We start from the raw sequence: 19,089 nt of genomic DNA, 5'->3' as shown, positions 1-19,089 counted from the left end.
CCAGTGTCTTTGGGCCTGTGGCTTGCAGATTGCCTCTCCAGCCCAAATGCATGCCCTGGGAAGAACTCCAGGAATGCTGCCCCCAGCCCCATCCCCCAGCCTGGCAGCCACAGGTAAGAGAACACAGAAGGCATCCACAAGATAAAACTGAAAGCAAATTAATTTATAAAAAAAAAAAAAAAAAAAAGAAAATTTACAGAAAACTTTTGAACAGAAGAAAGGTGCCAAGACGCAGAGGAGGAGAAATATGGGGACATGAGGAATAAAGGGCCTGGTAGGAGGGACCAGGAATTGGTGGAGAGCCCGGAATCATGTTTGCCTTCATGAGAGCTGGTACAGGAGGCACTGGAACCTGGAGAGCAGAGCTGAGCTGCAAACTGGGGGTCAGCACTACCCTAGGTTGGGCTCCACTGCCTCCACATCCCAGGGAATCCCTAGCCACCAGTCAAGGTTCCGATGGTCTTGGTGGGAAAGGGAAGAGATGGGGGGGGGGGGTGATTTACCAAGTCATAAGAAGGAGGTGCTTAAGTGCTTCTTGAAAATTTCAGGTTTTTAAAACTTCCCATCCTCTTCTAGCTGCCCTCTCTATGTCTTTGAGGAGCCCACTGATAGAACCCAGGGAGGAGGAGGAAGAGCCCCGAATGCTCTGTTCTCAATTACCTACTACAGGAATCCCCTAAAATTTGTTTCTCCACCAAATACACACACGCTGACATCAACTACGCCGGTGATTTAACACAAAACTGACATTCAGAGGGAAAGGGGTCATTGGCTGAGCTGGGATGGCCTAGAACAGAAATACTGAGGAAGCAGCATGAGATTAGTAGGAATAAACGGGGTGGGGTGGCTTGAGGGGGTTCTGAACTGACTCTGTCACTAACGAAGGGCTGGAAGAGCCCTGTTCTGCACCCTATTCTATCCTCAGAGCTCTCCCCAGAACCTTAATTCCCCTTTCTTAAAACAGTCACCTCCATCCTCCAAAAATATATAAAAGTTGGACATTTTTTTTAGTGGGTGGAGGGGGCTCCAAGGAGGCTTTTTTAAAATCTACTTCCTTTAAAAGGGCTTAGTCTTTTTTTTCATCAATAAAAAATGCAGTAGTTTTGAGAGGGTGCACCCTTAGAAGTGGTTAATTAGAATCTTGTAGAAACACCTTCCCTTAGCCCTTCCTTTCAGGGCAGCATCTCCATCCTATCTTCTATCCTCTCCCAGACATTAGAAAGATCTTTTAACAGAAGTCCTCGAATAATCTGATAAAAATGCATGCCCATGATAGGCATGGTGGGAGCTTTGGAAGGGCAGGAGGAGCTTTCCTTACGTAGTGATGAACTCTCCAGGCTGGGGAAGGGTCCCAGTGGTGGGGGGAGGGCTGTTCCTGGAACCTTGATCTCCATGGGGGGTGAGGGAGAGAGATGTCTGGCTGGTTCCTCACTGTGGAGGTGGCACAGGGGTGACTGTGCCTGGACTCGGGGCTGTGGGATCTGGAGGCAGAGAGGTGCCTGAGTCTGTGGAGAAAAGGAAGATGAATAAGCTAGGGTGAGCAGGAGAGAAGGCTTCAGACCCAGGCCACCACAAATAGAACTGGGCATGGCATGCATGGGTGGGTAGATGAATGAGGTACCCACAAAGTACAACTTTCTTTCCTCAACACCCTTTCCCACCTCACAATGGGAAAACTGGTAGACCCCAAATCATCCTCCTGCCCCCAAGGGAACTCTCTAAATTGGGCATTTGAGTGTGATGGGGACAAGCAAAAGGGATGCCAAATCATCATGCAAAACAGGTAGCTGTTTTTCAAGTTTACAACTGAGATGCTCTGTGCCACAGGACTCCTCGGTGACCCACCAGTGAAAGGCCCCAACGTCATCCCAGAGGTGGCAGCTGCCAGGCTGGGGAATGGTGGAGGACGGCCAGAGACGCCTTTCCTCCCGTATTCTAATTTTACTAGAGTGCTCAAAAAGGATTGTGGAAGCTCTAGTACCTGAGCCCTTCCCCACCTGCCCTCCGTCCCTCCTTGTGGACCCCTATCCCTCACCCTTCTCCCCTCCAGGACCCTTCTCACCTGGCAGTGGGCTGGCACTGGGCAGGAGGTTGCCCTGAACAGCTGCCACAATGGCAGGGCTCTGGGCTGCGGCGGATCCGAGCCCCGGCCCGAGAGGCAAGGAAGATGGCATGGTGGTGGTCGCCGGCAGGTTAGGATGTAGAGGGTTCGCCATGGACACAGGCAGGTTAGGTGGGGGGAGAGTGCCCGGGGCAAACGGGAGATGGTGGTGATGCCCATGCAGGTTAGGAGGAGGGGGAAGGTTAATACTGATGGAGTCGGCTAGACTACCAAATGGGATGATGGATGGAGCAGGAGGAGGAGGAGGCGGCATGCCAAAAGGCAAACCCAAAGGAGCATTACCCGCCACGCCTGGGTGCCCGCTGCCTGGCACTGCCCCTGGCATCATTGAGGGAGGAGTTTGTTGGTTGGGGAACGGTGAGGGGCCTGGGAACGGAGAGGAGAAATCAAGATTAGAGGTGGAAAATCTCACTTTCATAGGATAATCAAGTCACTCCTAAGTACCACCTTCCCTTTTCCTGACCAGAATTAGTGGTAAATCCTTGGAACGAAATTCCAAAGATCTGAATTTGGGGAGGGATCCCTGATGGCTTAGGGATATAACAGAGGTGGACCCATCTATAGAAACTAAGGCCGATGCCCATCTCTAGTCCTATCATGTATCCCCTTGGAGGGGGACTGGAACATTCACTTGGATCCCTCTAGTCAGCAAAAGTTCCAGAACCCATCACTTACCATGGGGTCCAGGGGGTGGTACCCCTGGTGGGACAGCCCCAGGCTGGGGGGCTCCAGCTGGTTGCTGTTGCTGTGGCCCTGCAGTTGACCCTGCCTGCCCAATCTGATCAGAGGGGCCCAAGCTTCCAGGAGGGGCCCCACTGCCAGCAGGAGCAGGGGCCACAGAGGCTGGAGCCATGGCTAAGCCGTGGACCGTGGGTGGCCCAGCAGCACCTGCAGGTGGGATAGGCTGGGAGCCTGGGGGCAGGGCTGGTGGTGGCTGCTGCTGCTGTTGGTGCATTTGTTGGAAGTGCTGCTGCCGGGCTCTCATCTCCGCATACTTCAACTGCTCCATGTGAAAGGCTTGTCTGTCGGCCAGGAGCTGCTGCCTCTGATACTCCAGCTGCCAGTGCCAATTGAATACCCACATTCAGAAGATCTCAAAGGCAAATGCCCTTGCCCCCCACTCTGTCTTCTGACAAGCCCAGCCTCTCATTCTGGCAGTTCCCCACATCAAATCTAAATCATGTGCTTGGGCGTTCTCTGTCCCTCCCTGCCCCTCGCCTCATCTTCTGGCTGCCAAGGATTTAATCTAGGGGTGGTCCTTGCTCATTTCAGCTCCACAGCTTTGAACTTGTCATTAATTTAATTTGGAAAACCTTCCAGTCCTCTTAATTCATGTTCTTTTCTTCCTTAAAAATTGGCTAAAAATTCACCATTTTCAGGAAGCCAACCCAGATCAACTCAATAGCCTCTGAGCTTTTGGCCCTTATTCTGTTATCTCTTCAGGACTTATATACTTAATTTAAAATCTCTTAATTTGAATTTGTCAGATATTTTAAGCATTGTTTTTGATGTCTCCATATTGTAGATATGATATTGCCAACTAAACTGTAAGTTCTCTGAGGGCAGGATCCCTGTCTTCTATTTTTTTTTATGGTTTCTCAAAGTGATCCATACTTTGTCCTTCCCATATCCTTTCCAAGTTTACCCCTTAGATCTGAAGCCTCTATCCTCTCATCTTCCCTTAATCCTGTTCAATCACTCAGCAAACACTTATTAAGAGTCTACTATGGGCCAAGCACTGTTCATGGACCTGGAGATGCAGCAATCAAAAACAGACTAAGATCTCGGCCTCGTGGAGGAGCTGACATTCTGTGAGACCTTAGTGTCCAGGCTTCACCTGTGGGCCACTTGTCCTTAACTGCCTGGCACTGGCTCTTCCTTCCCTGGCCTGGACTGCTCCCCTCTGCTTTGTCTGTCTCGGGATTTCTCCTCTGTTGCTGCCCCCTCCCGCTGCCCCACTCTCAACTGAGGCTCAGCTCAGCATCAAGGTGGGTCCCTGGGCTCCACTGACTTCCTAAGGGACATTACTCACTGCTTCTCGCTCCCGGTCCATGATCGTCTCTAGTTCCTCAAAGTGCCGAAGTTTAATTTCTAACTTTTTCATCTGGGTTTCCACCAGCAGGGCCACCAGAGATTTGATCTTTCTCTCCTCAACGGCAGCCAAGTGCTAGGGAAGGAGAAATGGGATGGCATGTTAGTGGGAGGACCCAGCTGAAAATATTCCGGGGCAGAGAAAGGTAGGGTGGAGGCTGGCAAGTTTTAAGAAAGAACTTGCTGTGGTCATAACCCAGAGAGTAGCACAGGCTAGATATTTTTAAAAGAACATGAAGAAAAGGAAAGTGTGGCAAAGGATAAGACAAGGTCAAATAATCACACGGTGCAAGTCCAATGGTCAAAGCATAAAAAACTTAGAGCAGTGATGACCAACTTTCCCTCTCAGAATACAAAGAAAAAGGAAATGGCCAGCATTATTTAAGGGCTGAGCAAAGAAGGATTTCCTCCAGGTGAAGTGAGATCAGAGAAGGTATCTTCTTTCTGGAGTCTTCTGGGTCTCTGGTCCTCACCTTGGCCTTTACGGCAGCAGCAGCCAGGGCAGCGGCAGCAGCAGTGGACAGATTGCCTTCACCGATGTCCCGCTCCACCTTGGTCTTCCTTTCCCCCTCCGACTCCACCACTTCCTTCAGCACTTCCTCCTGCCCCTCCTTTGGCTCCTTTTCCTTCTCAGGGTCAACTGGGCCAGGAACAGGCTTGTTAGTCCTACAGCCTCCATTCTCTCTCCTGAATTTCAACCACCCTGCTGGGAGGCTCACCTATAGGGTCCCCATCACTCTTCTCTGACTCCTTCTCGCTGTCACCTTCTTTCCCTTTCTCTTCATCCTTTTTGGGAGCCTCGCTGGTCTTCTCCTTTGCTTCCTCCTCTACAGCCCCAACTCCTTCTCGGGGTTCCTAGAGTCCCAGGGAAAGAAAAGTAGAGGTTATCAGGGTGGCTGGTTTCTCACACAAAGAGCCCAGACTGGGAACTAAATTTACACCTCTTACTTGGGAGGTGATCTGGCTCCAGGAGAAGCCCCACCCAAGCTTAGCCCTTACCTGCTTGAGCTGGACTAACCCAGCCCTCCATCACCATGGTGCCATACCTGACCCTCCACCTTCCCAGCCCAGGTCAATCCCACTATACCTTGGGCTCCTTCTTCTCCTCTGTGGCTTGGCCTTCCGCCCGCGCCTCATCAGTCCCGCTCTCCTCTGGGCCCGTGGGAAGAGGAAATGGGAAATGTCTGATACAGTCTATTTATACATTTATACAGTCTGTTTTCCATAGCTCCTTCTTCTAGCCAAAATCTTAGTAAGAGGACCAAGTGAGAGCCATAACCCCTAAGGTAAAGTCCCAGAGGGGAAAAAACACCCACCAATCTCCCATTCGTATTGTACCCTGAGGCCAACCCAGGGCAGGGATGTCACAGGGAGGCCAAGTGGCTCTGGCTCTTGGTGGAAGGGGAGAAACCTGAGGACTTGCCAGGCCTTACCGATACGCTCAGGCTCATCAGAGGTGGTTCCAGCAATGCCACTGCTTTCCAGACCGAAGGCTGGGTCTGCCTTGCCTGTCACTTTTGCTGCTTCTTCCACTTTCCGAACATGAGCCTCCACCAAGGCTGTGGGTACCTCTTCCTTCATTTTGGAGAATTCTTCTGCAAGATCCAGAGAGGATGAGGCTGGGAGTGGGGGCAGGTAGGCAGTTCTGGCTACCCCAGTGAAAGCCCATCTCTTCATCTAGACCAGCATGGAGCTAGACAGGTGCCTGAGCTGATGCCAGCAGAAGACAAGGTCAGTGGGACAGCCAAACTTCAGGGGATTTCAAGGTCTGAGTACCCAGCCCTTCAAATGCAAACTAAGAGGCCTGAACCCTTCCACCTTACCTAGAGCCGACTTCGCAGCAGCAGAGGCGACTCGAGGATCGACGACAGAAGCCAGGAAGGCAACTGTGCTCATAACAGGGTTGCCTGACTGACTAAAAGGGATGGGCTGATAGGCCAGGGGGCCCAGAGAGGCCTCTGAGTCCTCCAGGTATGGGTCTTCAATGGGAAGACGAAGAAAATGCAAGATGCACTCGTCCTGTGTGCGGCTTCCCACATGCTCTGATACTTTGTTCCAATCATCTTTGTACATTTCCAGTGCCTGGTGGTGGTGGGAGAGATACAACTTTGTTTACTTAGCCACGTCGAAGGTCAACTCCCCCCATCTTTCTAAGGGTAGCTACTAAAGCTCTCTGTGTTATGGTATTTGTGTACTCTGCCGCACCCAAGGGGAACTTTCAAGTAGCACTAAGAAAGGATATAAAGTTAAGGAAATGGCCCAAATCCCTGGCCTGGAGCTGCTCCCTGGGGCAGGTGTGACAGGTACTCTCCCCACTCACAAGTGTGTCTGGCATCCCAGCCACCTCTGTTTTCATAAAACTTTCCTTTCCTTGCCCCAGTTACCTCCAGGAGCAGCAGGGTCTCTTGTTCTGTCCACTCTCGAGTAGCACTGGCCGCAGCTTTGCTCTGCAGGGGAAACAGACAGGTCAGAGAGAGGAGCCTGTGACCTCTGGAGAGTGAAGGTGCTCTAGCCCTGAGTCAGCCCGCCCACACCTCCACACCTTGGAGGGGATGTTCTTCTTTGTGTACATGTCTGTGCGCAGGCCAAAGTTCTGCATGTCTGTTGGTTTTTCTTTGCCTTTGTCAGGGAAGTTGAGCATTTGTTGGGAAGCAGAAGTCTGCTATTTGTGGAGGGAAAGAAAGAGGTGAGTACAAGTGAACACCAGGAGCCAGGGGCAGACAGAGAGAGAAAACAGACAGAAGGAGCTTTCTTCCCAAAGCCAGGGACACCCCTGGGTGGGACTTCCTCTCACTGCTGTAGCTCCTTTGCTCTCATGTCTCTTCTTCTCCGGCAGGGGCCCCCCAATAAAGGGGCAAATAAGAAGCCCAGCAGGGTCTACACCCCACCTACCAGCTCTGGCTTGCCCTTAGCGGTCTCTGGCACCAGGTCATCCAGCTCTTTGCCCTTCCGCCCAGCCTTGGTATCAGCATCAACCTGGCGGCCCTGGGGGACAGAGCTTGGCGTCATGGAGGCTGGGCAGGAAATGACCAGGCCAAGGTCCTAGAGGCCTCGAGACCAAATGCTGCGTGGCCCGCAAGCTCTGGGGGCACTCATGCCACTGTTCCATGTTCCCTTAATGATTAATTAGATTTGTAGTTGGCATGATATCCATTTGTATTTACATATATCTTTACAAATTCTCTTAGGAGCTGGACAATTAGGTTCTAATCCTAGATTTAGTACTCAGTGACCTTGGGCAAGCCACATAACCTTTCTCCTCTTAATTTTTGTAATGTATGAAATGGAAGTGGAAAAATGGAAGTGATAATAATTATGAGGCAAAAATGAAAAAAATGCTAGAAACATGATAAAGTTAAAAAATTTCATGCAACTTAATTTTAAACCATTTTTCTCTATCTGTTCCATCCCCTACATTAGTCTGTCTGCTCCTTGAGGACAAGAGCAAGTCCTCATCTCCCTTAGCAAGTCCTCGAAGTCTTAGGGACAGAAGCTGAGAGGGGGTGTTAAACACTTGGGGCTGATTCCTGTCGCCCTTTGCATCCCACGGAAAAGAAAGAAGCCTCAAAACACTCCTGAACCATTACCCTAAAAAACCAGAAAAAGAAAAGTCGAAAGAAGCCCAATTTTACCCAACCCCACCCTGTCCCCACAGCCCCTCACTCTACCTGTGGGGTCTTGGGCTGCAGAGGCACCAACCCTGAGGGTGTGTCTGCCAAGACATGGAAGTGAGAAGTGGGTGGAGGCCCCATTGGTGTTGGTCGACTCTCAGCATCCACCTGGTAGTTAATAAGACCCCACTGTTCTAGGAAGGCGTGGACCCTGTGAGGAGAAAGGCAGAGACAGGGTCACAGTATGAGAAAGGTACACGAGTGGGAGGGCTGGGGGCAGTGGTGGAGGCCTAAAGCTACCTTTCTCTGGCCCTCTTATTTCTGCTCATTCTACTCCCTGGACATCTCATCTCCTCCCACAACATAAATGCCAGTGACACCCAAGTCTACATCTCCAGCTAGGACCTTTCTCTATATCCACCTACCTACTAAACATCTCTTCCTGGACAGCTAATAAAATCAAACCAGAATCCTTCAATTACAGATGTGCTTTCTCCTTTCGTCCACACTCAGACAGTGCTACTGCCATGCCTTGAAGTCATTTTTCTATAGAGGTGTTTTTTCCTGCTCATTCCCTTATGTTCCTTGCTGGCAACTCTACTTTCGCCAAGAGACATCTGTGGGCAGACATCCTGACATACCCCATTCCTCTTGTTTGCAAGACCCACCTCATGATGGCACAGACATCACCCGCTAGGTTTCTGCGGCAGGCGGTGGAGGTGAGGTACTCTTGGGGGTTCAGCCGGTAAGTGTCAATCATGAAGTTTCGATAGGCCAGGTAGCTTAGAAGAAAGAGAGAGAACAGTAAGGTTAAAAAATGTCTGTCTGTTGAGGGCTGAAGAGTAGGAAAAATAAAAATAAAATAAATAAATAAAATAAAAATAAAAATAAAAATAAAATAAATAAATAAAAGAGCTAATAACTCCTCCTGTGCAAAAAGATAGAAAAGAATGGACCATTCAACTCATTAAGCAATGTAGGTCTACTACGTGCTAGATGCCAGGGGTTTAAACACTGCTTACATTTTCCTTGATGGGGTTTTTAGTTAAATGAATTATGTCCTTGGATATACTTGGGAATGTTTCATCCAAATTTTATTTTTTTTCATCCAACTTTTAAACAAGGAATCAAAGGTTAAAAAAGAAGCCCTTATTTCCAAATGCAGATGTTCAAGTGAAGTCTGTATCCATGCATCCAGCTAGTCAGCATGATATGGTATAAAGAATATGTTTTGAAAATGGAAAGATCTAAGTTCAAATACCAGTTCTACCATGATGGCCTTGGGCAAGTTACTTAAAATTTTGAATCTCAGTTTCTTCATCTGCAAAATGGAGTGTCTACTAAGGATTAGAAAGATCTGTGAGATCTAGTACAGTGCCAGGCATGTTGTAGGGGCTCAAAAAATGGTAGCTGTAGTGTGGTATAGTGTAAAATTTGAGACCATGAAACAGACTAAAGGATTCAGATCTCAGTGTTGCTACTTACTAGTTCTGTGATCTTAAGCAAGTTACTTAATCCCTCTATACTTCAGTTTGCTAATCAGTAAACTGGAGATGATAATAGGACCTACATCCAAAGCTGACGTGAGATTAAACTAGTCAATATATGTAAGACACTTAGGCTAGTGCCTAAAAGACAGCAAACTCTCAATAAATGTAGACAATTATCATCATTTACTATTTTATACCAAGGGTGCAAAGTGTTCTAGTTCCAACCCTGCCTGCAGATCATATTGAACTCATGTCACCTGATCATTACTTCCTTTTTCCCCTGGAGAGAGCAAGACTTCTCCACACACACCATTTTCCCCAGGAAGAAAAGAAAAGCATTACCAGGCTACAGGGAAAGAAACATGGTGGGAAGGGAAGGTGGCCCCAGAGAGGAAAATCTGAGGATCAGCTGGGAAGCAAGCTTGTTCAGGTCTCAGGGGGCCTTGGCTCAGCACTCAGTCTCAGCGTCTCATCATGATATTGATCCTGGAGCATCCCAAACCCAAGAAGACTGCCATCTCATCCAAAGCCAAGCAGGTTTGGCCTGAGGCAACACCATGAAGGACATGAAGACTTCTGAGCCCCGAGTCCACACTACCTAATACTCTCTCCAGAGAGCCCTCTCCATCCCTTAATTCACAGACTTGGGTTTTCTCCTTTCGTTTTTTTATCAAAATCTATTCTCAGGGACCAGCCTAGTAATAGTCACTTACATTTTAGTTAAAACTATAACTTATGCTCACAATATGTGAACTTTGGACAATATCAGTAATTATGGATTGAAAGGCTCCATAACCAGTTAAAAGAAACAGAGAGACTAGAGCAGGTATTGTTTTGTACAAAAGAGCATGCTTAATATTGCTGGTGGGCATATCCTAGAGCGCATGCGCCGTGGTCACAGTGCTGGGCTGGGGCTGCCTACCATCTGGATAAGCCTATGGTGCCTGGCTCATGGAAGGAGCTCAAGAAATGTTTGCTAAACTCTATGTTGCTGGATCAGGAGGAGAGAATGGGGAAATGGGGAGAAAGAGATTCATGAGCTGAGATTTCCTTACATTTCTGGAGTCTTGGACTTGTTTTTGCCGTTGAAGAACTCAGGGAGAGCCCTCCGCTCAATGGCATGAACACTGCAAGAGAAACCAGAATGGATTCAGAAAGTACTCCTGCAGAGATAGGAGCCCCAAAGAGAGGAAAAGTCTAGAAGGTGGGGTGGGCAAACAGTTGGAGATAGCAAGAAATTAGACATTTGGGGAGAACTTTGTGCCAGGGCTCCCTTTAAAATTGAATTGTACTCCAAAAGAATACACTTTTGGAGGCAAAAGGAGGAATAATACGTTGATCCTAAAAAGCAGGGAAATAGGGATTCAGTGAGAAGTTGGAGCAACGATACCTATTATAGTCAAACCAGGCCGCGTAGCTAGGAATGATGATGTGGTGGGTCTGTTCAGTCACGTTATCCTCATGCAGGTCCGGATTCTTGGTCTGCTCCCCCTTGTTTCCCGTACTGTTCTCATCCTCATCCTACGAGTACGGAGGCTGCTGGACACTCAGCATTCCTATTTTCCCTTAGCAACCCCCTGCTTCTCCCACACCCCAGATTTATACACACTAAAGATGGGTGTGGAATAAAAAGTTATGGGCCCCAGGACTTGAAAAGGGTCAGTTTTAAGCAATAGCAAGAATTAGTCTAGTACAAGAAAAGTTTGGGCAGTGGAAAGTTCTGGGCAGAGGAAACTTTATAATCACAAATCAGAATCACATAGAGAGGTAGGGCCTCTCTAAACTGGCTCCACCTTGCCCGTGTTCTCCATGCTTTCATCCTCCTGTTCATCTGAAAGAGAGAGACAACAAGATAGAAGGCTAGAGCCTCCTGAGGGGCCGAGAAGAGTCCTACTTTCTGAAAAGCCTCCACGGGCTGGGGGATGGTAGTGAATGACCTCCCCTCCTTCGGGCTCTGACTGCGTTGCCCCAAGGCTCCCCATCTTACCCAAGTCAGTCATGGTGCCTCCTTTGACTGGGGCTGATTCTGAGTCCTTTTTAGTGTTGACTGCCAGAAAAGAGTCATTTTATCAGACAAGTTCTGCCTAATATCAAGCCCACACTTCTCCGCTGTTAACAGTTCTAGAGATCTCACTTGCTCCAAAAACTTTATCTGATCACAAAATGCATTAACTTCCTACAGTCATAATCATTCTAAGGCTTGAAACTCACTTGCCACTCTTCCCCCTTCCCCAACCAAAAATTCATTTAACTTTTTCCTATAAAGAAGCATCTTCTATTCTATGGCCATTCATGACTCATTTTCGTCTTTGATAGGCCCTTATCTCCATCTATTGTCTGTTTGTTCTAATGGACTGAGACAGAGTCTGACCAAGTCACTCTTTAGAGGAATCACTGGATCTTAAATATTTTTGAAAGTGAAGGACACTTTCCTCAACTGAATCCATACACAAAAGCTCAAGAGAAAAAAACACAAGAGAGGAGAGCTGCTCTGACTGATGGTGGTGGGAGCCAGAACTCCTCTCTCTCAGTGGCCTCCTTTACCCCAATTATGAAATACACTCCTGGACATTTGGAGCTAATCTACACAATACAGTTTATAAACCAATACTGGAGAGCAATGGTCTCCAAAGTGGGGTTTGCACATAGGATCCTCAAGGTGGTCCACTAGAATACAGGAAGAGTGTATCAGAACTTCTCTCTATTTTTTAATCTTATCCTTTACATTTTCTCATTTAAGATAATATTCACATGTGTTTTATAGTGTTCCTAAAGAAGCAGTTTAACGGTCCGAGTACACAATTTGTGTTCAGATATATTCTACTGAGGGGGGATGCAAAATCAAAAAAAAGTCTGGAGACAACTACTTCCAGGAATGAAGCACAGTCCACAACTCAAATGCAGATGTGAAGTTAGCTGACTGTCCCTGGTGATGAAAATAATTTCAATAACCAGCTAAATTGAAGGGAAAGGTCCTTTAGACCTGGAGCTGGGCTTGGGAAATTAGCCCACTCAGGGGGTTTGAGAGAGTAGAGGCAGGACGGGGAATGGGGGTGGGCCCAAGAGCTAGGCCTGGCTCATACCTGTTTTGGGCAATGTCACCTCTTCGACATTGGGGACCGGTGAGGGCTCATCCATGTCCTTTGTCAGGTCTTCTTGCTCCTCTTCTCTATGGCCACGCTTAGACTTGGTATAAGGTGTTGAGGGACTGGGAAGGAAAGAGAGTAAAAGAAAACCCAGTCATCCTTGGACAAGGAGTCTCTGAAGGTGTGGCTCAAGTGAAGGGAAGCAAGAGAGAATTCCGAGGGTAGAGCTGTGCAAAACCAGAAACCAGTCGCCTCAGAGTAATGGGAAGTGGCCAAGGCCTTCTTTTGGAGATTAAGCTCTCTTTGAGTTTACTAGTGGCTGGGACCAGAACTAACAACTGGGCAGCTAAAGAAGACTTCCTCATCCCCCTGTCTCAGGACAGTAGCAGGACAGGGCCAGGTGGTTATGGGAAGGGATTTGTCCTTCTTTCCTTCAACATGGTGTGGAGAAAATAGTAAGGAGTGGGGCATGTTAGGGGCTGGCTGACATACCCTTTTTTAGCATTTTTCTTCTTAGCTTCTGGGGTTGGTGAAGGAGAAGGGGAGCGCTTCCTCTTCTTATAGTTCCCTCCTTTCTTGTCTCGTCGATCTGAATCTGGGCTGTTCACCTACAGATTGGAGAATTAGGACAAATGTCAGCCAATAATCTCCAGTGAAAAGTTGTTCTGAAACTTATGCTAAGGGCTCGAAGAAGAAAGAAGAGGATTTTTCACCTCATCTGTCAATGTCTTGGCTGAAATCTTCTTTCGGCGGGAGACAGGGTTTTTGTCATCATTTACTTCATAGTCTTCCTCATTCATCCATTCATTGAAGGTGTCTGTGTCTAGGATCCACTTTGCATGAACCTAAAGTACAAAGGCAGACTGCTAGAGAGAAGCCTAGAAGCCAGAGTTCTCTCTGAGAACCCTTAACAGAAAAGCCCAAAGCCACAGAAGCCTCTGTTTCACCTCCAAAGAGTGGTCTGGTCCTAGCATTCTTTTTGGGGCAGAAGGGACAGGAAAAACTCACCTTCCTAGGTTTCTCAGGAGTTGGAGCATCTTCCACAGATGCTTCAATTTCACTGGCTGGGATCCATGTGTCGTAACTGCCATGGGAAATTCAGCAGGAAGTAGAATCGATGAGATGGAGTTGTGGAAAAGAAAAGTATATTTTACCTTTTCCATTCACAAAAAGTAATGAGTTATTGGGTTATTTTTTGGTATGATTATCTTTCCAGTTAATAATGGAATTTTCTTATTATAAGGTAGTAAAAACAATTACAAAATATTTTAAAAATTAAAAAAGAAAGAAAAGGATCACCCTAACACCTACTTGTGACATTCAGTATATATTTTTTTCCCCAGGAACATTTTTCTGCACAATTTGATTTTACATAATTGCAATTAGACTGGACTTATTTTTCACCCTGCTTTTTTGGATTTAATATTCATCTATAAATTATCCATGTTATTTTTATAAGTTTAAAGTCTGCACAATAATCCACTGAGTATATATACAAATTGGCTGAAACATTTCCCCACTGTTAGATGTTTACATTGTTTCTAATATTTACTTATCAAAAACTATACTGGGATAACTGTTTCACATATAAAGCCCCAAACCTTTTAGTAAGTCCAAACCTCTCCCAAGGCAGAGGAGTTGCATAATAGGGGGAAGGAGAACAAATTAACAAGCCTAAAAATAACCTTAAAATATAATAAAATAAAAATTTAAAAATAATAAGTTTAAATTAAAAAACCCAAAATAATCCCCAAAATAACTCCTTGTTGCCTTGCTATAAGTTCTAGGGCTTCTCAGTCTGACTCTTGTACTTATACCTGCCCCAGAAACCTATCCTCACCTGTCAGGATAGTAGCCCCAGTGCAGAAGAACCTGCTTATCCCTCTTCATGACTGGTCGTACCCATTCCTCTGGGGATAGAGACAGAGCAGGGAGAGATATAAGCTAAAGGGGTACAAAAAAAAAAATAACTCTGTATACAATTCCTGTTGCAGTAGGGGACCTGGAAATAGGAACATAAGGTGCTAGGAGGATTCAGGGTTGAAAGAAGAGAGGAGCCCAGTACCATATGGGATCTGAGCAGTCCTCCACCTCCTAGTCCAAGCCATTCACTGCAGTGGCCACAAAAAGCCAGGTCTCACCTTCTTCCAGGTTTCCTGGGACAGGATAGACAACATGGGAGGCATTGTTCTTATCCTCAGTAACCGTTCCCTGGACAGCACAAGGAAAAGCAGATAAATATGGTCCCCTCCACATTACTCATGGGTGTAAGTAAACCAAAGGAAGATTTAAGCACAGATCTGCCTTCCCAATTATATTGTGCTCAGAATGATATTAGAGTTCGTTTGCCTTCTCTAAGCACACACCAGCTAAGTGGCATGGGAAACAGCTGGGATTGTGCTAATAATGGAGAAAAGTCAAAGAATTAAAAATTGCTACAAATAATCCCTCTGAATAGATAATCTACACACGGGAAATGTAAAGTTGAATATATGTTTCTAGCAATGACATCTTCTTATTCTAGAGTTTCAAAGAGTAAAGATTTCATTTCTATGAAATCAGGAAATCTCTAGCTCAGTGGAGATGCTTTTCCCCCAAGGGCCAAGGCAGTCTCTAGTGATCTAGTGATCCAAACCTGTCAAGACTGGGAAATGGGAGGAGCAAGACAGAGAAAAAGTGGCTCAAGGCTTCAAATCTCGTCATTTTTCAAGTAGGTAGAGCCACCTGTGCAGTAGGAAACATGGCACCTCAGGGATGCTTGCTAAATGAAAAACATCAGGAAAAGAGTAATGTAGTTTCCAAAAACTCTCCTGACCCACCCACTCACTTGGTGTCTCTTGATAATGTCCTTTAATTTCCCCAGCAGTTTGGGTTCAATTTCTGGGCACAGAAAAATGTTTGGTCGAGACAGGCAATTATTCTGTGGAGAAAAGAAACAGATGGAATGAAATTATGGATGGGTGTTTTAGATTCCTATTGAGGGAAGGGAGATGGATAGTTCTTGACTATTACCTGCACCAAGGACTTCTCAATGGTCATGAACATTTCCACGTTGCGGTCCATGCGTGATGGATTCTGGAAGTCGTAACGCCGCCTTGTAAAGAGGCGATAATCTAATGAGTGGTAGAGCTCAAGTCTGGGGATGAGGTTAGGGTACGTGACTTTTTAACATGGGAAATTGGGAGGCAATTCCACTCACAGTTATTGCCAAAAATCGCCTGGGACCTGGGGTTCACTGATTTCAACTCACTTTGTACTTAGTCCAAAAGGACAAAGAAAAGCTTGTGAGGCCAACCTAAGAATCTCTTTTCCTCTACAATACATACACTGATGCACACATATACTCACTCTTGGACACTTATTTTGGCTCTGACTCTGAGCCATTTTTCTGACTTAGCAAGTTAGGCCTACTGATCTAGCTAAGTAAGAGACTCATAAGATTGTTTACCTATGCCCTCCTACCCCAGAAAGATCCCAAGGAATCAGAGGAGGAAATTCTCTCTAAACTAAATGTAAGAAGAATATAGAGAGAGCATCTCACCATCCCTGGTCACTCTTGAATTTGTAGGCAGCTGCAAGTATGTGGCACAGGGAGCCTCCTGCTTTGAAATCTAGGAAACATTTGATCTACAAAATTGAGACAGGGAAGAAGTATGTGAGAGTTACATCCTAAATTCTCTTATTACTTAACAATCCTTTCACAAAAATCCCATGCTGAACTAATCTCCCTCTCAAAGCTGGAATTCTTTAACCTCTGTGCCACTGTAACGTGTAGCCTGAAGAGGGGAGAGAAAGAAACCAACATTCACAAAGCCCCACCTTGTGCCAAGTACTTAACTGGGTTACCTCACTGACCACCACAGAAACCCTACAATGTAGGTATATTAATCCCACCTAGAGATGAAGGAACCTCAAGATTCAAAAGGTTTAAATGATTTGCCCAAGATCATGGAGACACCAAGTGGCAGAGCCGGGATTCAAACACAAGCCTGTGCAAATCCAAATCTCATACCCTTTTAATCATGCCATGAAAGTTTTATGCACTGAGCTCTGACCCTCTGAGGTAATCTGTTGTACAAATATTACTAAAACAAAGGGAATGGGGACTAGGCCATGGTAGTAATGCTCTGACCAGGGATAGGGATGGTAAAAACTTACTCAAATTATCGAAAATTATGAAATTTACAAAACAAAAAACAAAAACACCCTCTCTAGTTTGGAGTATTCTTCCCTTGCTTTTGCACTCACCGGCAGTTTAGTGAGAGGTGCATTGCTGACATGTTTGCCAAAAACTTCTTCCTGAAATTGTAGCAACTGTACAACCAGGCTAGACAAGGATTTGTTGGTGGGTGGTTCAGCTTGAATATACTGGGGAAAGAAAGGGAAAGAAAAGTAGACCCCAGATAAATTGTCCACTATTTTTCTTATTTCTTCCCTGGGAGCTCTGGGAGCATCTGTAGCAGAGAAAATTATGTCTTCTTCCCCTACATGTCTAGTTTTTATAAAGAAAATGGCAGAAGGGAGGCCCTCTATGTCCCTCACCAGGAAGTTGCAATTCTGCTGCCCCCAGCCCAAGTTGCCAGTGTTGGGTGCTGAGAACAAGAGGGCTTCCTAATTTTCCTCAGCTACACCCTGGAATTAAGAGTTGCAGGACCCTGTTCTCTAGCCAACGGCACTGATGGTTGTAAAATTCTGAAGGTTCTTTGAGTTCAGGCCATGGAAGCAATACCTTTGGGGCTCTAAGCAAGACAATGGTGTATATCTTGGGGTAACCTTGTGGAAGGCCAAGATTTCCCCTACAATGTGGCCTAATAAGAAAGGTGCAAGGACCTCATTTGCAAGGGCAAACAGACTGAGAGTGAGTCTAGGCAAACAGAGAGTGAACTCGTGCATTCTGCTTCTCCTAGGAGCAGGGCACAAACGTCTTTGCAGGCCCTCCTAGATGGCAAGGGCCAGCTACTATCTAGCCTGGTGGGGAAGAGCAAGACAACATCTGTCTTTTTTGAGGAAACCTTACCTGAGACAAGTAACCCTGGGCCTTCTTAAACATTTCCATATTATGCTACCTAGCATCCTAGCCTTCTGTTCTAATTTAAAATTGAGCCAGAAAGCTACTTTCTCTTTACCTTTTGACCCCTGTTTCCTCAACCCTAATCACAGAGTGCTCCTCTCAGTGGGAGGTGTAAAGAGATCTTGAAGGAAAAGATAAAGAACAAAGAGCCAAGAGCTTGAAAGCTGAACCAGGTCACAGGCTGTCAATCCCCCCAGGGCCAGAGACTAAGCCCCTAGACTGATCTCCCTTCCAAGGGGTCAAAGGTAGAAGCCTGAGAACCAGAGCCCTATGCAGGGGTACATACAAGTCACAGACCCAGCAGCTGTTTGTCAGAACTCTGACATCCACAGAGACCTCCAAGAGCAAGGACAGGCTCATAACCAGGAACAGAGGGGCGTTCTCCTAAACCACTTAATATACTTCTGACAGGCTGGGCAGGAAGAACTGGGGAACTGAAGGAAAGCCAGAAAGAGAACCCCTCTCTGGTGGTAGTGAGAAAGGAGAGAGGCAGACCATCTTCAGAGAAAAACCATATGTTTAGATGTTCCTTACAGCAAGACCTAAAGACAAAGACAACACTAGAAAGAGGTTCAGTAGAAAGGATAGGTAAGTAAGGCTTCTTCAACCCTTTGTTCACTACTTTATTATGTCCGGTTATGGGGTGGTGGGCTAGAGCAATAAGTGTCCTAGCCTCTGAACCCTAAACCTAAGGCAATTCAAGGCCAGATAGGGGGGTGACTTCCCTGTGAAGCTGAGGAATGGTTTAAGAAGAGGTCACTGTCAGAGAACTCCTATATCCGGGCTCCCAAAAGAGGTTTTCTTGCTTCTTGGATAAAGGTAGGGGATGAGCAGTAGAGACAGGTGATCTCAGGGTGGGGGCCTTTTTTCAAGGCTGATGGAGCAGCCCAAGGGCCTATTTACTCTCCTGCTTTCTTCATCTCTCTTTGAACGTACACAAAGCACCAAGGAGGCCTCAGCCCCTGCTGGTACCTGGCTCCGTGGGGAGCTGTGGCGGGCACACTGGGGTTGGCAAGGGGGGGCGGGGAGGAGGGGCAATCGACACCCGGTCCACCCCTGGCCATCTCTCCCAGTTAAAGCCCGGAAGGCGACAGCTCAGGGGAGGGTGGGCTGCTTGCACAGGGTCCCTCTGGGGCAGTGGAGAAAAACAGGGCAGAGGGCGCAGCAGTGGGGGCGGGGGCTGGAATCCGAGGCCGGGGACCCGGGGAGGGGGGGACGGAAAGAGGCTGGGGGAGGGGCGCAGGCCGGAGAGCGCGCTGGGGGCTGCTCCGGAGGCCGCGGGGGAGGGGCCGCGGGACGCCAGAGGGTGGGCAGGATCCGGGGGCGCTGCGGGGCCGCGGTCCCTTTGTCCCGCCCCCGGTCCCCGCGCGGCCCTGTCCGCGTACCTTCTTGTAGTTCTTGCCGAGCCAAAGCCGTACGTTGTCGAACTGGGTCACGGTGTCCGCGGCCTCGTAGTACTTCACGTTGGGGCCGCCGTCCTTCTTCCGCACCGCCATCTTCTCGGGCTCGGGCCCCGCCGACACGCCGCCGCCGCCCGCCCCGCTCAGCTCAGCTCCCGCCTCATCCGAAACCTCCTCCGCCCGCCTTACGCCACCTCCCGCCACCGCGGCCGCCGCCT

At 47.5% G+C, this 19,089-nt stretch overlaps 1 protein-coding gene across 8 annotated transcripts; it reads right to left on the bottom strand.

Annotated features, from left to right (window-relative positions):
• Window positions 1-144: 144 nt before the first annotated feature.
• On the bottom strand, window positions 145-19,085 carry SMARCC2 (SWI/SNF related, matrix associated, actin dependent regulator of chromatin subfamily c member 2). 8 transcript variants are annotated; one of them, XM_011375689.2, is made up of 30 exons: window positions 18,857-19,085; window positions 16,649-16,768; window positions 15,942-16,027; window positions 15,413-15,494; window positions 15,228-15,320; window positions 14,542-14,611; window positions 14,241-14,310; window positions 13,409-13,484; window positions 13,114-13,245; window positions 12,893-13,008; window positions 12,398-12,522; window positions 11,302-11,361; window positions 11,108-11,145; window positions 10,705-10,835; window positions 10,370-10,441; window positions 8,493-8,606; window positions 7,882-8,035; window positions 7,106-7,198; window positions 6,756-6,875; window positions 6,598-6,660; window positions 6,037-6,295; window positions 5,647-5,808; window positions 5,301-5,365; window positions 4,933-5,068; window positions 4,687-4,853; window positions 4,155-4,289; window positions 2,798-3,179; window positions 2,405-2,488; window positions 2,063-2,128; window positions 145-1,505 (listed from the first exon to the last, which is right to left on the bottom strand). In XM_011375689.2, exons 1-30 carry the CDS (start codon window positions 18,965-18,967, stop codon window positions 1,429-1,431), a joined length of 3,459 nt encoding a protein of 1,152 aa, XP_011373991.1. In that variant the 5' UTR covers window positions 18,968-19,085; the 3' UTR covers window positions 145-1,428. The 8 variants fall into 8 exon arrangements, 7 of the variants coding, with proteins under 7 accessions (XP_011373991.1, XP_011373988.1, XP_011373993.1 ...); XR_002776359.1 differs by having other exon boundaries at window positions 189-352; window positions 1,319-1,505; window positions 2,063-2,488; window positions 18,857-19,043; XM_011375690.2 differs by having other exon boundaries at window positions 189-1,505; window positions 6,756-6,872; window positions 18,857-19,030.
• Between the last annotated feature and the right edge of the window lie 4 nt (window positions 19,086-19,089).

This window comes from Pteropus vampyrus, unplaced genomic scaffold, assembly GCF_000151845.1.
Source record: "Pteropus vampyrus isolate Shadow unplaced genomic scaffold, Pvam_2.0 Scaffold276, whole genome shotgun sequence".
Taxonomy (NCBI): Eukaryota; Metazoa; Chordata; class Mammalia; order Chiroptera; family Pteropodidae; genus Pteropus; species Pteropus vampyrus.
Note: the sequence above shows the minus strand (reverse complement) of the source record. Positions and strands in the feature narration are given on the sequence as shown.